Source organism: Anolis sagrei, chromosome 3 (assembly GCF_037176765.1).
Source record: "Anolis sagrei isolate rAnoSag1 chromosome 3, rAnoSag1.mat, whole genome shotgun sequence".
In the NCBI taxonomy this organism is placed as follows: Eukaryota; Metazoa; Chordata; class Lepidosauria; order Squamata; family Dactyloidae; genus Anolis; species Anolis sagrei.
This window is the reverse complement of record NC_090023.1, coordinates 3,262,501-3,278,236: the sequence shown is the minus strand read 5'-3', so window position 1 is coordinate 3,278,236 and position 15,736 is coordinate 3,262,501. Positions and strand designations below refer to the sequence as shown.

Below are 15,736 nucleotides of genomic sequence, written 5' to 3'. Positions count from 1 at the left end.
TTCCTTCCTTCCTTCCTTCCTTCCATCCTTCCATCCTTCCATCCTTCCATCCTTCCTTCTCTTCCTCTTCCCTTCCTTCCCCTCTTTTTCTTTCCTTGTCTCCTTCCTTCCTTCCATCCTTCCTTCTCTTCCTCTTCCCTTCCTTCCCCTCTTTTTCTTTCCTTCTCTCCTTCCTTCCTTCCTTCCTTCCTTCCTTCCATCCATCCATCCTTCCCTTCCTCTTCCCTTCCTTCCCCTCTTTTTCTTTCCTTCTCTCCTTCTCTCCTTCCTTCCTTCCTTCCTTCCTTCCCTTCCCTTCCCTTCCCTTCCCTTCCCTCCCTTCCTCTTCCCTTCCTTCCCCTCTTTTTCTTTCCTTCTCTCCTTCCTTCCTTCCTTCCTTCCATCCTTCCTTCCCTTCCCTTCCTTCCCTTCCTCTTCCCTTCCTTCCCCTCTTTTTCTTTCCTTCTCTCCTTCCTTCCTTCCTTCCTTCCTTCCATCCATCCATCCTTCCCTTCCTCTTCCCTTCCTTCCCCTCTTTTTCTTTCCTTCTCTCCTTCTCTCCTTCCTTCCTTCCTTCCTTCCTTCCCTTCCCTTCCCTTCCCTTCCCTCCCTTCCTCTTCCCTTCCTTCCCCTCTTTTTCTTTCCTTCTCTCCTTCCTTCCTTCTTTCCTTCCTTCCTTCCCTTCCTTCCCTTCCTCTTCCCTTCCTTCCCCTCTTTTTCTTTCCTTGTCTCCTTCCTTCCTTCCTTCTCTTCCTCTTCCCTTTCTTCCCCTTTTTCTTTCCCTTCCCCTTTCTCCCCTTTCTTCCTTCTCTAACTATTCTTGGACTGCAACTCCCAGCAGTCCTCCTGATCAATCCACCTACCTACCTACCTATCTCTATCTAATCTATCTATCTGGAGGATTGCTGGTAGTTGCAGTCCAGGAATAGGAAATTGGAAATCTGCAGGGATTGGGATGCTCTCGAGAGAAATCCAAGGAGAAGAAAGTGTTGCACTCCAGGTCCAGAAGAAGCCCTCTGACTTAAAACACCCCACACGAAGACTGAAGAAACAAATCTTCTCTTATTGAAGCTTAGTAAATAGCCAGAAGAAATAAATGCTTGTAAGAAAATGAGAAGGTTCCAAAAAAGTATTAGTCCAAAAACAGTAGTAATCCAAGACAGAATTAATCCAGACAGGAATCAAGCAGGAAGCAAAGACAATCCAAAAGGCTAAAAATCTCCACAGAAACAAGATCCCTTGAAACGGGACTTCCATGGCACAAGAACTTGGTTTCCAAACGATGCCTGATCTGACAGGTTTTCCCTTGAAGCAAACTTTATACCCCAAAACTCAGAAATTGGTTTCGTTTTCCTCCACATTTTCTCTTTATCAGACGAAGCCTTTTGGAGCAACGTAAATACTGAGATTGTTGTCGATCCTGGCTAATCTCCAGCTGCCTATTCTTCATTAAAATTCCCAGGTTGTTTTCCAAACCCAAATCTTAAGAGCTCACAGAGAGAGGGAGTGGATTATCACTGCTAGACCCAGCAGGGATATTCTCATGAGAAACTGCCCTTTGCACTGGGGCCTTTCTGTCATTTTCTGCATGAAAATCATTGACCAAATCATCTCCATCTTGTACCTCAGCCTCGGCACCATCATTTCCCTCATCATTTCCTACAGCCTCGGCACCATCATTTCCCACATCAGGATCCTGAAACACAAACACAGGCTGATACCCAACAGAAAGTTTGCATCTTGGAAGCACTGCATTTGGATCATCCTCCTCTCCTAAAGGACCTGGTCTAGGGGATGCTGGGAGCTGTAGTCCGGAAGAGAGTGTGGATATGCTATTGTGTGGTGTTTTGTTTGCCAGGGGAGCTGTTTTTGCCAATGTGCTCTAGCGTCTTTTTGCTTTCTTTGGATTTTAAGTCCCTTCTGCGCAAACCCGCAGCCAGGATTTTGATTGGGGGGGGGGGGGGGGATGCTGAGTTTGATTCGGGGGAGGGGGGTGAGTTTGATTTGGGGGGGGGCAGGGCAAACCTTTTGTATCATTATTCCAATACCCCTATTGCATATGGGATATATTGAGCATGGTGATCAGATCATGATATGAATAAACATAACAGTTTAAATAATGTACCAGTAAGGCCTTCTTGTGGATCACCCTGAGAATTTCGGGGGGGGGGGGGTCTTCAGGGGCTTCATGCCTGCTGTTCCATGGTGTTTAATGAGCAATGGCCACTCGTTGGCCTGATAGGTGTCTTGTGTCCAAATTCGGTGTCAATTCGCCAAGTGGTTTTTTAGTTATGTTAAACCCACAAATGAACATTGGATTTTTATTTATATAGATGTGGATGAATTTCATGTCTAGACTTTGGTCTTGTCTCCATAGTATCTCATTCTCAAAGGGTATACAGCCACAGATGCAGGTAAAATGTCAGGGGAGAATGCTTCTGGAACATGGTCATACTGCCCGGAAAACTCATAGCAACCCAACCGTTTTAATGCTGAAAAAGTACAAGGGGTATTTTTTAAGTAAGGTCCGTTTTGTTGTAGACACTAGTAGTTCGCGCACATACTGCAACGAGTGTGTGCGTCGTGTACCGGCATGCCTCAGGAACAACTGTGCTCAGTTTCCACTCTGTAGCTCACTTGTACGGTTCTGTTCTGTGCTTTGAAAATGTTTAAGACTCTCAACTCACCCTCCGCATGTGAGGTTCGCTCAGTGATACGGTTTTTGTCAGCAAGGAACCTGCCTGCTGCAGAAATCCATCGACAGATTTGTGACGTGTACGGTGATACTGTTATGAGTGAAAGCAAAGTGCGTAAGTGGGTACGACAATTCAAAGATGGCTGTGACAACGTCCATGATGAGGACCGCTCCGGTCGCCCTTCTTTGATTACAGACGATTTGGTGGTATACAGGAGTTGATTATAAATTGTATGATTTTAACTGTATTTGTGTTTAGATTGGCTGCAGTAATGCTGGAGCGGCCTAAGTCAGAGGAGTCCTCCATGTGCGTTGCCATGGAGACCGATGCAGGAGAGAGGGAAGTGGGAGGAGCTTAGAGGGGAGAGTTTGAAAAAATGACAGTTAAAAAATCAGTTAGGGTTTAGGTTTAGAGGAGTGAGCAGTCTAGGTTTAGGTTCAGAGGAGTGAGGAGTTAGGAGTTGGGAGAGAAGGAAAGGAAAGGTGGCGGAGTGACTTGTGAAGCAAAACTTTGAGGCTTGAAAAGCTGGGTTTGGCTATTGGACATTTCTCAGGCTAGTGCAGCCGAATGGTGAAACATAGCTGGTATTCTTTTAGTCTAAGGAGAGGCTAAAGAATAGGTTACTTAGTATTTGATCTACGGAGGATCAATTAAGGGAAACATCCCTGTATGGAAACTTTGTCTGAAACAAGTGCTCTACGTCAGAAAGATACTGTGTTACTTGAAAGAATGAACTGTTAAAGTTACGAGTATTATTCCAAGTGCAACAAGGAAAAGTTACGTCTTGCAACCACACACTGTGTACTTAATAAAATTGTTAACTTTTATTTGAAGATTGCCTCAGCTCCGTCTATTCTGTGTACAAAGTGCCATTTCTCACAATATTACAACTTACCTCACGTGGTGGCAGAAACGCAGGGAAAAGTAACCAAATAACTCTACATTCTTCTCTCCAGTCACGCTACAGTATATACAGTGTAATTACTACTAAGTTATTACTTTCTTAATAAGGGAGGAGGTGCGATTGAACAGCCTCCCTTCTAACTTGATGGGAAATTTGGTTCCTAATCGGCAACCTTCATTGCAAATCGGCTAGTTCTTTTTAAAATCGGGATCTGGGGATAAAATCTCCTGAATACTGGTTCCTTTCAAATTGGTGGCAAAAATAAATAATCCTTCGGCTCCTCTGCTTCTTTTCAGGTGGCTTCAGTTGAAGCGAGGATTCGTGAGAACAGGCGCTTCACAATAACAGGTCTCTCAAACGAATTTCCTGACGTGTCGAGATCAGTGCTTTACAACATTGTTCCTGAACACCTAAAGTTTAGGAAACTGTGCTCCCGTTGGGTCCCAAAACTCCTAACAGAGGACCACAAAACCCAAAGATTTGAGTGTGCGATCGAATCAAATCGTCTGTAATCAAAGAAGGGCGACCGGAGCGGTCCTCATCATGGACGTTGTCACGGCCATCTTTGAATTGTCGTACCCACTTACGCACTTTGCTTTCACTCATAACAGTATCACCGTACACTTCACAAATCTGTCAATGAATTTCTGCTGCAGGCAGGTTCCTTGTTGACAAAAACCGTATCACTGAGCGAACCTCACATGTGGAGGGTGAATTGATAGTCTTAAACATTTTCAAAGCACAGAACAGAACCATACAGGTGAGCTACAGAGCGGAAACTGAGCACAGGTGTTCCCGAGGCATGCCGGTACACGACGCACGCGCTCGTTGAGGTATGCGTGTGAACTACTAGTGTCTACAACAAAACGGACCTTACTAAAAAAATACCCCTCGTATATATATATATAAAACACATCTTCCCCAATTCCTTTGGGCTTGGTTGACCATTCTCCACAAATCACCCAACACTTAGCGCTGGCCATTTAGGGGAAAAAGCAGAAGGATGAATGCAACATTGCAATCCGGAAGAAGAGCGGAGGTGTAAGCAATAACATTGTCAGGAGGTCAGCCTGTTCCAGGATTACAACCCGAAAGTCCTCCAAAGCCCAGTTGAGCTGCAAAACGGCTTGCGAAAGTGAATTTCCTTCTTCGGACAAGAGAGAAAGGAGAGTCGAGGGAATGCTAAATTGGTGCGCTTCACTCAAATGAAGTGAAACGAAACATGGAACAGGGCTGAGTCCGGATGTTGACAAACTTGCAAGAAACTGGACATTGGGGAGAGGATTCAATGCCCGCTTAGAGCCATTTTCTCTCGTAATTAAAAACGGTAAGAGAAAATTGAGCAGCCAGCATCAAAACTCCAGGACTGGGGATAATGGGAAGCCATTGCTCTTGATAACACTTTGCAACATGATTTTTGTTCCTGGGTTAAAAATGTCATTTCCTAATTAGATCTTTGTTGTTCATTCGTTCAGTCGTCTCCGACTCTTTGTGACCTCAAGGACCAGCCCACGCCAGAGCTCCCTGTCAGCTGTCACCACCCCCAGCTCCTTCAAGGTCAATTAGATCTATCATTAGACCTAATTGACCGTCACCACCCCCAGCTCCTTCAAGGTCAATTAGATCTATCATTTAAAAAGGTTCATTCAACTGCACAAACTTTGTTCTTTGTGGGAGGGTCAACCTGCAGCACATTATTATATTGTAATTATTATATTTATTATGGAAGGAAATGGAAGGAAAAAGGAAGAGGGGCCGATCAAGGGCAAGATGGATGGATGGCATCCTTGAAGTGACTGGACTGACCTTGAAGGAGCTGGGGGTGGTGACGGCCGACAGGGAGCTCTGGCATGGGCTGGTCCATGAGGTCACAAAGAGTCAGAAACGACTGAACGAATGAACAACAAAATATTTATTATATCATATTATTATATTAAGATTGTATAATTATAATTATATTATATAATTATAATATTTTACACTATGTCACATGATTTTTGTTTCTAAGTTATCAATGTCATTTCCTAATTGGTTCTATCACAATAGCACAGAAAACTTTTTTTAAACTCCAAAAAAAATGTCTTTGCGGGAGGGATATCTTTCAATTAATGCAGTTCAATATCTCTTCACCTCAAGGCAATGGAATCCTTGGAGTTGTGGTTTTTCAGCTTTTTCTGCCAAAAGGGGCCAATGCCTCACCAAAATACAGCTCCCAGGATTCCACAGCATTGAGCCCATGGCACGTAAGTGGTGTCAAACTGCATTAATTTGATCATGTAGATGCATCCCTGCTCTGCCAAGCTCAATATGCATGGATAGATTCGCTCAGATAACTCATTGCTCATAATAAATTAATTAAAATTACCTTTTTGAAGTGATATCAAAGCTTTTTTAAAAAATAATAATAATATGGAAGTCACTTTGCCCTTCTGAAGCTTTTTCCGCCATTTTTGTTACGACTCAGGAAGTGAATCAGAAATGTTTCAGCTTTTCCCCGCTTCTGGTCACTGGCCTCGGCTCAAGCCAGAGAAGCCAGTTTTAAACCAGAGAAGGAAGGAATTTCCTGGCCTCGGCTCAAGCCAGAGAAGCCAGTTTTAAACCAGAGAAGGAAGGAATTTCCTGGCCTCGGCTCAAGCCAGAGAAGCCAGTTTTAAACCAGAGAAGGAAGGAATTTCCTGGCCTCGGTTCAAGCCAGAGAAGCCAGTTTTAAACCAGAGAAGGAAGGAATTTCCTGGCCTCGGTTCAAGCCAGAGAAGCCAGTTTTAAACCAGAGAAGGAAGGAATTTCCTGGCCTCGGCTCAAGCCAGAGAAGCCAGTTTTAAATCAGAGAAGGAAGGAATTTCCTGGCCTCGGCTCAAGCCAGAGAAGCCAGTTTTAAACCAGAGAAGGAAGGAATTTCCTGGCCTCGGCTCAAGCCAGAGAAGCCAGTTTTAAACCAGAGAAGGAAGGAATTTCCTGGCCTCGGCTCAAGCCAGAGAAGCCAGTTTTAAATCAGAGAAGGAAGGAATTTCCTGGCCTCGGCTCAAGCCAGAGAAGCCAGTTTTAAACCAGAGAAGGAAGGAATTTCCTGGCCTCGGCTCAAGCCAGAGAAGCCAGTTTTAAACCAGAGAAGGAAGGAATTTCCTGGCCTCGGCTCAAGCCAGAGAAGCCCGTTTTAAAGCCAGAGAAAGAAGGAATTTCCTGGCCTCGGCTCAAGCCAGAGAAGCCCGTTTTAAAGCCAGAGAAAGAAGGAATTTCCTGGCCTCGGCTCAAGCCAGAGAAGCCAGTTTTAAAGCCAGAGAAGCCAGTTTTAAAGCCAGAGAAGCCAGTTTTAAAGCCAGAGAAAGAAGGAATTTCCTGGCCTCAGCTCAAGCCAGAGAAGTCAGTTTTAAACCAGAGAAGGAAGGAATTTCCTGGCCTCGGCTCAAGCCAGAGAAGCCAGTTTTAAAGCCAGAGAAAGAAGGAATTTCCTGGCCTCGGCTCAAGCCAGAGAAGCCAGTTTTAAAGCCAGAGAAGCCAGTTTTAAAGCCAGAGAAAGAAGGAATTTCCTGGTCTCAGCTCAAGCCAGAGAAGTCAGTTTTAAACCAGAGAAGGAAGGAATTTCCTGGCCTCGGCTCAAGCCAGAGAAGCCAGTTTTAAAGCCAGAGAAAGAAGGAATTTCCTGGCCTCGGCTCAAGCCAGAGAAGCCAGTTTTAAACCAGAGAAAGAAGGAATTTCCTGGCCTCGGCTCAAGCCAGAGAAGCCAGTTTTAAAGCCAGAGAAGCCAGTTTTAAACCAGAGAAAGAAGGAATTTCCTCCATTTGCTTTTCCCCACTTCTGGTCCCTGGCCTCGGTTCACGCCAAGGCAGAGGGACCAGAAGCGGGGGCAAGCGGAGGAAACTCCTTCCTTATCTAGACTTGGCTCAAGCCAGAGAAGCCAGTTTTAAACCAGAGAAGGAAGGAATTTCCTCCACTTGTTTTTCCCCACATCTGGAGTAAAACAACTACTTTCAAAGTAACGACCACCCAATGAAACAGGAAATAACACTTTCCAACCATTAACGAAAGGATTCAGAAGTCTTGGAAGTTTCGAAAAGTTTTGATTTTTTTTTTCTGTGAAAATCGAAGTTGAGTTTTGAATCGAGCCACCAGCATCTGAAACAAGTTTTGAACTTTTTTTTTAATCAACCAAGCCTAGCCCAATACAGACTTACCAACGGGATCGACGACGTCTATGTGGTCGACAAAGTCCCTCTTTCCAAGGTAGACTGTGAGCTGCGAAGGAGAGACAAAAACACATCAGGAAGATGTCAGCAACCAACACAAGACAATCCAAAGTGAATCACACTGGCTTTTTCAGCTGCTGCATCACACAAATGGCTCATACACTCCAATGCAGGCCAGCTGACTTTGGTTGTTTGGCTTGAACATATTGTGTCCAATTCTGGGCACCAGAACTGAAGAGAGATATTGACAAGCTGGAATGTGTCCAGAGGAGGGCGACTAAAATGATCAAGGGTCTGGAGAACAAGCCCTATGAGGAGCGGCTTAAGGAGTTGGGCGTGTTTAGCCTGAAGAAGAGAAGGATGAGAGGAGATATGATGAAGGCCATGTATAAATATGTGAGAGGAAGCCACAGGGAGGAGGAGGGAGCAAGCTTGTTTTCTGCTTCCTTGGAGACTAGGACGTAATGGAACAATGGCTTCAAACTACAAGAGAGGAGATTCCATCTGAACATGAGTAAGAACTTCCTGACTGTGAGAGCCGTTCAACAGTGGAACTCTCTGCCCCGGAGGGAGTGTGGTGGAGGCTCCTTCTTTGGAAGCTTTTAAACAGGGGCTGGATGGCCATCTGTCAGGGGTGATTTGAATGCAATATTCCTGCTTCTTGGCAGAATGGAGTTGGACTGGATGGCCCAGGAGGTCTCTTCCAACTCTTTGATTCTATTATTCTATGATTCTAAACAATCATCCTGAAGTTGTATTGTATTTTGGGCATAGTGTCTTAATATTTTTGTTGTGCAATTGCATCGTACACTGTTGCATCCCTTCCCTCTGTATATATTTGGGTTTGTTTGTTTTGCTTACAAACTGACGGTTCTATATAAACAAGGAATAATCATAATATTGTTGATATTGATGTACTGGGGCCAAAGCTGGGATGCCTTGTAGGAAACCCATGCAATTTACCATTGAGAGTTAGGGTCAAATAGTAACTCACTCCAAAGCAATACCCAGAGAGCAAGAAAAACATCAATACTTTCCCTGGCCATCTCTAAAGCAGACTTTGAAAAAAAGTAAGTTGACCAGCAAAGCATTCTATTACTATGACTAGCCATCCCCTGCCACGCGTTGCTGTGGCCCACATGGGGGTTCGGTGTGGGAAGTTTGGTCCAATTCTATCGTTGGTGGGATTCAGAATGTTATTTCATTGTAGGTGAACTATAAATCCCAGCAACTACAACTCCCAAATGTCAAGATTCTATTTTCCAAACTCCACCAGTGTTCACATTTGGGCATATGGAGTATTCGTGTAGAGTTTGGTCCTGATCCATCATTGTCCACAGTGATCTCTGGATGTAGGTGATCTACAACTCCCAAACTCAAAGGACACTGCCCACCAAACCCTTCCAGTATTTTCTGTTGGTCATGGGAGTTCTATGAGCCAAGTTTGGTTCAATTCCATTGTTGGTGGAGTCCAGAATGCTCTTTGATTGTAGGTGAACTATAAATCCCAGCAACTACAACTCCCAAATGTCAAGATTCTATTTCTCCCAAACTCCACCAGTGTTCACATTTGGGCATATTGAGTATTCGTGTAGAGTTTGGTCCTGATCCATCATTGTTGGAGTTCACAGTGCTCTCTGGATGTAGGTAAACTACAACTCCAAATCCAAAGGACACTGCTCACCAAACCCTTCCAGTATTTTCTGTTGGTCATGGGAGAACTGTGTGCCAAGTTTGGTTCAATTCCATCATTGGTGGGGTTCAGACTGCTCTTTGAGTGTAGGTGAACTATAAATCCCAGCAACTACAACTCCCAAATGTCAAGATTCTATTTCTCCCAAACTCCACCAGTGTTCACATTTGGGCATATTGAGTATTCGTGTAGAGTTTGGTCCAGATCCATCATTGTTTGAGTCCACAGTGCTATTTGATTGTAGGTGAACAATAAATCCCAGCAACTACAACTCCCAAATGACAAAATCAATTTTTCTGAGTGAAGGACATACATTGGGTGGTTAGGTGTCTTGTGTCCAAATTTGGTGTCAATTCGTCCAGTGGTTTTTGAGTTCTGTTAATCCCACCAACGAACATGACATTTTTATTTATATAGATTATTAAGCTAAGCCTGTCTTTGGATAAACTTAGGCCTGGCAGATGGCCTGTGACAGATTATGGCGGAATTTAGAGTGGCACATCCCTGAGTTTTTAAGGGCTCATCTATCTTGGGAAGCATTTAGCCAAGATTTACACGGTTTGTGTACAGAAAAGGCAACAAGGTTTTGTCCCATTCCTGTCCAGTCAGATGAGCTAAGCAAGGGCAGCTCTGGTTAGGACTTGGATGGGGGACCACCACCTCTGGGGATAGCTTGCCTAACAAAACCTTATGAAATGCATGGGATCACGACAACCCAAAGGCAACTTGCAGGCACATGCACACAGACAAGGCAACCGCTCACATACATACATCACATACATATAGATAGAAAGGATTAGCTGCTGGGCTGTAGGTATGTGAACCACTCTGAGTCCCCTTCAAGGTTGAGAAGGGCGGTATTCAAATATTGCAAATAAATAATAAATATGTATGTATGCAGTGCTCAGGTGCAACCACAAAAGGGCAGCATATAGATAGAAAGGATTAGCTGCTGGGCTCTAGGTATGTGAACCACCCTGAGTCCCCTTCGAGGTTGAGAAGGGCGGTATTCAAATATTGCAAATAAATAATAAATATGTATGTATGCAGTGCTCAGGTGCAACCACAAAAGGGCAGCATATAGATAGAAAGGATTAGCTGCTGGGCTCTAGGTATGTGAACCACCCTGAGTCCCCTTCGAGGTTGAGAAGGGCGGTATTCAAATATTGCAAATAAATAATAAATATGTATGTATGCAGTGCTCAGGTGCAACCACAAGAGGGCAGCATATAGATAGAAAGGATTAGCTGCTGGGCTCTAGGTATGTGAACCACCCTGAGTCCCCTTCGAGGTTGAGAAGGGCGGTATTCAAATATTGCAAATAAATAATAAATATGTATGTATGCAGTGCTCAGGTGCAACCACAAGAGGGCAGCATATAGATAGAAAGGATTAGCTGCTGGGCTCTAGGTATGTGAACCACCCTGAGTCCCCTTCGAGGTTGAGAAGGGCGGTATTCAAATATCGCAAATAAATAATAAATAAATATGTATGTATGCAGTGCTCAGGTGCAACCACAAGAAGGCAGCAAATAGATAGAAAGGATTAGCTCCTGGCCTCTAGAGATATATGTATTCAGTGTTCAGATGCAGCCACAAGAGGGCAGTGTATAGATAAAAAGAATTAGCACTGTAAAGTAAAAAACACATAAACATATTTCATTTTTAGACTGAGGCCACATTGAGGAAATATTCTGTTATGGATATACAGGTATTCCAAAACCAGAACAAATCTGAAATGCGGAATGCATCTGGGTCCCAAGCATTTTGGATGCTTAGGCGATCCCTCGTTGGACGAGTAACATGGTCTTCTATGATGGGTTTCCTTGTGGATTCGTAGGTGGCTGTGGAGCCCTATTCTTGACCCGCATCTTCTCCCACAGTGAAGGCATTGGTTTCCAGGTGGAAGGTGGTCCCGGGCGGGGTTGGTTTGACGCGCCTTCCTCCTGGCACGTTTCTCTCTTTCACCCTCCATTCGTGCCTCCTCGAATTCTGCAGCACTGCTGGTCACAGCTGACCTCCAGCTGGAGCGCTCAAGGGCCAGGGCTTCCCAGTTCTCAGTGTCTATGCCAGAGTTTTTAAGGTTGGCTTTGAGCCCATCTTTCAATCTCTTTTCCTGTCCTCCAACATTCTGTTTTCCGTTCTTGAGTTCAGAGTAGAGCAACTGCTTTGGGAGATGGAGGTCAGGCATCCGGACAACGTGGCCGGTCCAGCAGAGTTGATGTTGGAGGACCATCGCTTCAATGCTGGTGATCTTTGCTTCTTCCAGCACGCTGACGTTTGTCTGCTTGTCTTCCCAAGATATTTGCAGGATTTTCCAGAGGCAGCACTGATGGAATAATTCCAGGAGTTGCGTGTGACGTCTGTAGACAGTCCACATTTCGCAGGCATAGAGCAGGGTTGGGAAGACAATAGCTTTATAGACAAGCACCTTGGTATCCCTACGGATGTCCCGGTCTTCAAACACTCTCTGCTTCATTTGGGAAAATGCTGCACTCGCAGAGCTCAGGCGGTGTTGTATTTCGGTGTCGATGTTGACTTTGGTGGAGAGGTGGCTGCCAAGGGAGCGGAAATGGTCCACATTTTCTAATGTTCCACCATTAAGTTGTATCTCTGGCATTGGAGAGGGGATGGCTGGTGACTGCTGGAAGAGCACTTTGGTTTTCTTAATGTTCAATGACAGACCAAGCTTCGTGTATGCTTCTGCCAAGATGTTGAGAGTGGCTTGCAGATCTTCTTCTGAATGTGCACAGACGACATTGTCATCAGCATACTGGAGTTCTATAACAGATGTTGTTGTGACCTTGGTTTTGGCTTTCAGTCTGCTGAGGTTGAATAGCTTGCCGTCTGTCCGATAGATGACTTCCACTCCGGTGGGAAGCTTCCCATCAACAAGGTGAAGTATCATAGCAATGAAGATGGAGAATAAAGTTGGGGCAATAACACATCCCCCCCCCCTCGATGGACTGTCACCTTGTTGTGGTGAGGGGGCTTGCGTGTTCCAATGAACCTGTGGGCACAACGACTGGAGTCGTGCACTCCCATTTTGGATAAGGGACGCTCAATCTGTAGCAGTAGAAGCAACAACAACAATAAACTGCAACTCTTTCCCAACAGATGGAATACCATCTCTTTTCATTTTCTTTCCAAACCCTTCACTTCTCTGTCAATCTTCCTCATTCCCCTTTGCTGCTTTCTCTTTTCCCTTTAATGCCAGTCATTAATGTATCAGCATATATATCACTGTGCCATGGCAGTTAAAGTGGCATAAAACTGCATTACTCCTGCAGTGTAGATGCATCCAAAGTAACTGGTTGTATGCTCTCTCTGAAATGGTGTAGAGCAAGAAGAAGAAAGGAAGGAATGAGAAAGGGAAGAGAAAGAATAGGAGGAAATGGGAGGAGGAAGAAAAGGAGAGAAGGAAGAAAAGAAAAAAGAGGAGGAGGAGAGGAGGAAAAAGAAGAACAGTAGAAGGAGGAAGAGGAGGAAGAAGAGGAGAAAGAAGAAAAGGAGAAGAAAAAAGAAAGAAGAAAAGAAGAAGGAGAATTAGAGGGGGAGGAAGAAGAAAAGGAGAAGGAAGGGGGGAGAAGAAGAAGAAGAAAAGGAGAAGGAGAAAAAAGAGAAGGAAGTAGAAAAGGAGAGAAGGAGAAGAAAAAGGAGGAAGAAGAAGAAAAGAAGAAAGAGAAAGGAGGAAGAAGAAAAAGAGAAAGAAGAAAAGGAGAAGAGGAGGAGGAGGAGAAAAAGGAGGAGGAAGAAGAAAAGGAGAAAGAGAAAGAAGGAAAGGAAGAAGAAAAAGAGAAGGAATAAGAAAAGGAGAAGAGGAGGAGAAGAAGAAAAAGGAGGAAGAAGAAGAAAGGGAGAAAGAGAAAGAGGAGGTGGAAGAAGAAAAAGAGAAGGAAGAAGAAAAGGAGAAAGAGAAAGAGGAGGAGGAAGAAGAAAAAGAAAAGGAAGAAGAGGAGGAGGAGAAGAGGAAGAGAAGGAAAAGGAGGAGAAGGAGAAGAAGAGGAGGCAGAAAAGGGGAGGAGAAGGAGAAGAAGAGGATGAGGAGAAAGAAACAAAGGAGGTGGAGGAGAGGAGGAAGGTGAGAAGGAAAAGGAGGAAGAACAGACCAAGATTTATTACGGTCAATGACCAACATCAAGGAGGAAGAGAATGGGAAGAAAAAAGGGAGGAGAAAGTGAAGATAAAGAATAGAAGAAAGGAAGAAGGAAAAGGAGAGGAGGAAGGAGGAAAGAAATGAGGAAGAAGAGAAAGAGGAGGGAAGAGGAATCATAGAATCATAGAATCATAGAATCAAAGAGTTGGAAGAGCCCTCATGGGCCATCCAGTCCAACCCCATTCTGCCAAGAAGCAGGAATATTGCATTCAAATCACCCCTGACAGATGGCCATCCAGCCTCTGTTTAAAACTTCCAAAGAAGGAGCCTCCACCACACTCCGGGGCAGGGAGTTCCACTGCTTAACGGCTCTCACAGTCAGGAAGTTCTTCCTCATGTTCAGGTGGAATCTCCTCTCTTGTAGTTTGAAGCCATTGTCCCATTGCGCCCTAGTCTCCAGGGAAGCAGAAAACAAGCTTGCTCCCTCCTCCTCTCTGTGGCTTCCTCTCACATATTTATACATGGCTATCATATCCCCTCTCAGCCTTCTCTTCTTCAGGCTAAACATGCCCAGCCCCTTAAGCCGCTCCTCATAAGGCTTGTTCTCCAGACCTTTTATCATTTTGGTCGCTCTCCTCTGGACACATTCCAGCTTGTCAATATCTCTCTTGAATTGTGGTGCCCAGAATTGGACACAATATTCCAGATGTGGTCTAACCAAAGCAGAATAGAGCATGGGGAGCATTACTTCCCTGGATGTAGACACTAGGCTCCTATTGATGCAGGCCAAAATCCCATTGGCTTTTTTTGCCGCCACATCACATTCCTGGCTCATGTTTAACTTGTTGTCCACGAGGACTCCAAGATCTTTTCACACGTACTGCTCTCGAGCCAGGCATTGTCCCCCATTCTGTATCTTTGCATTTCGTTTTTCCTGCCAAAGTGGAGTATCTTGCATTTGTCACTGTTGAACTTCATTTTGTTAGTTTTGGCCCATCTCTTTAAGAGGAGAAAGAGACCACACTGAGCCTGCACTCTCATTAGGAGCCAAAGCAACTCAGGAGAGGTAAATGCACTTTGATTCCATCCTGGGAAACGTGACTCGTTGGAAAAGACAATAATTCTGGGGAAAGTGGAAGGCAAGAGGAAAAGAGAGGGATGGCATTAAAGCTGGATTGAGTCAATAAATCTCGATCTAAACTCTAATAGGAGCTCTCCAGTGCTGAACCTCGGCAGGGAAGGGAGATCAGCACCTGGACAGCTCCGCAAAGCAAGGCACTGTTGTTACGGCCCTCTCTCCACATTTGCCTTGTTGACTTTTGCAGGTTTGGTCATGATTCACAGATTTGATGGAAAACATCCTCTCTGGGGATCCCTGGGTCCTTTGCTCCAAATCAGACTCTGAACAGAATGGGAGATCTGAATCCAGTGACCAGTTGAAGGGACTGGTCACTGCACATCTGTTTGAGGGTATTTTTCCATTCCACTAACATTCTTAGCCAGGTTTTCAGATTAAGAAAGTCTTTAAAGGCTCACCATAGAATCCTAGCATTAAAAGGGACCCCCAAAGGCCATCCAGTCCAGCCCCCTTCTGCCAGGTGAAAAGACACCATCCAAGCAGTCCCGGCAGATGCCCATCCAGCCTCTGCAGTCTCCCCTTCATTATTATTATTTATTTATTTACTTTGCTTCTATACCGCTGTTCTCAGCCTGGGGGCGACTCACAGCGGTGTACAACACAGGAAAAAACAAATACAAGACACAGTATAAAAACAATTCACAATCCATCAATATACCAAAACATCGTCTTTACTACGAAATCATTCAGTGTCGTCTCATCGTCCAAATCACAATCCAGTATCATTTCCCGTTGTTCCATTCCTATAGTCATTACCAATCATTGCACTTCTTATTCGAACGCCTTCTTGAACAGCCAAGTCTTTAGCTTCCTGTGGAATATCATCAAGGAAGGATCCAGTCTAATGTCCATGGGAAGGGTGTTCCACAGCCGAGGAGCCACCACCGAGAAGGCCCTATCTCTCGTCCCCGCCAGCCGTGCTTGTGAAGCAGGGCTGAACTTTCTTAGCCCTGTATGGAATCTTGTACCTTTAGGGTACTCCAGCAAGACATGGAGCGAGAGTTGCCAGATGTTCAAGCTGGGTTTGGAAAAGGCAGAGGAAGCAAC

General features: G+C 44.8%; 1 protein-coding gene across 4 annotated transcripts in view; it reads right to left on the bottom strand.

Moving 5' to 3' along the window:
• ARRB1 (arrestin beta 1) overlaps window positions 1-15,736 on the bottom strand; it is a 171,807-nt gene that overhangs the window by 40,165 nt on the left and 115,906 nt on the right. For all 4 annotated transcript variants that reach the window (XM_067466415.1, XM_067466416.1, XM_067466414.1 and 1 more), the window contains one exon: window positions 7,752-7,812. In XM_067466415.1, the coding sequence (XP_067322516.1) occupies window positions 7,752-7,812 (61 nt within the window). The remainder of the gene's footprint in view (window positions 1-7,751; window positions 7,813-15,736) is intronic.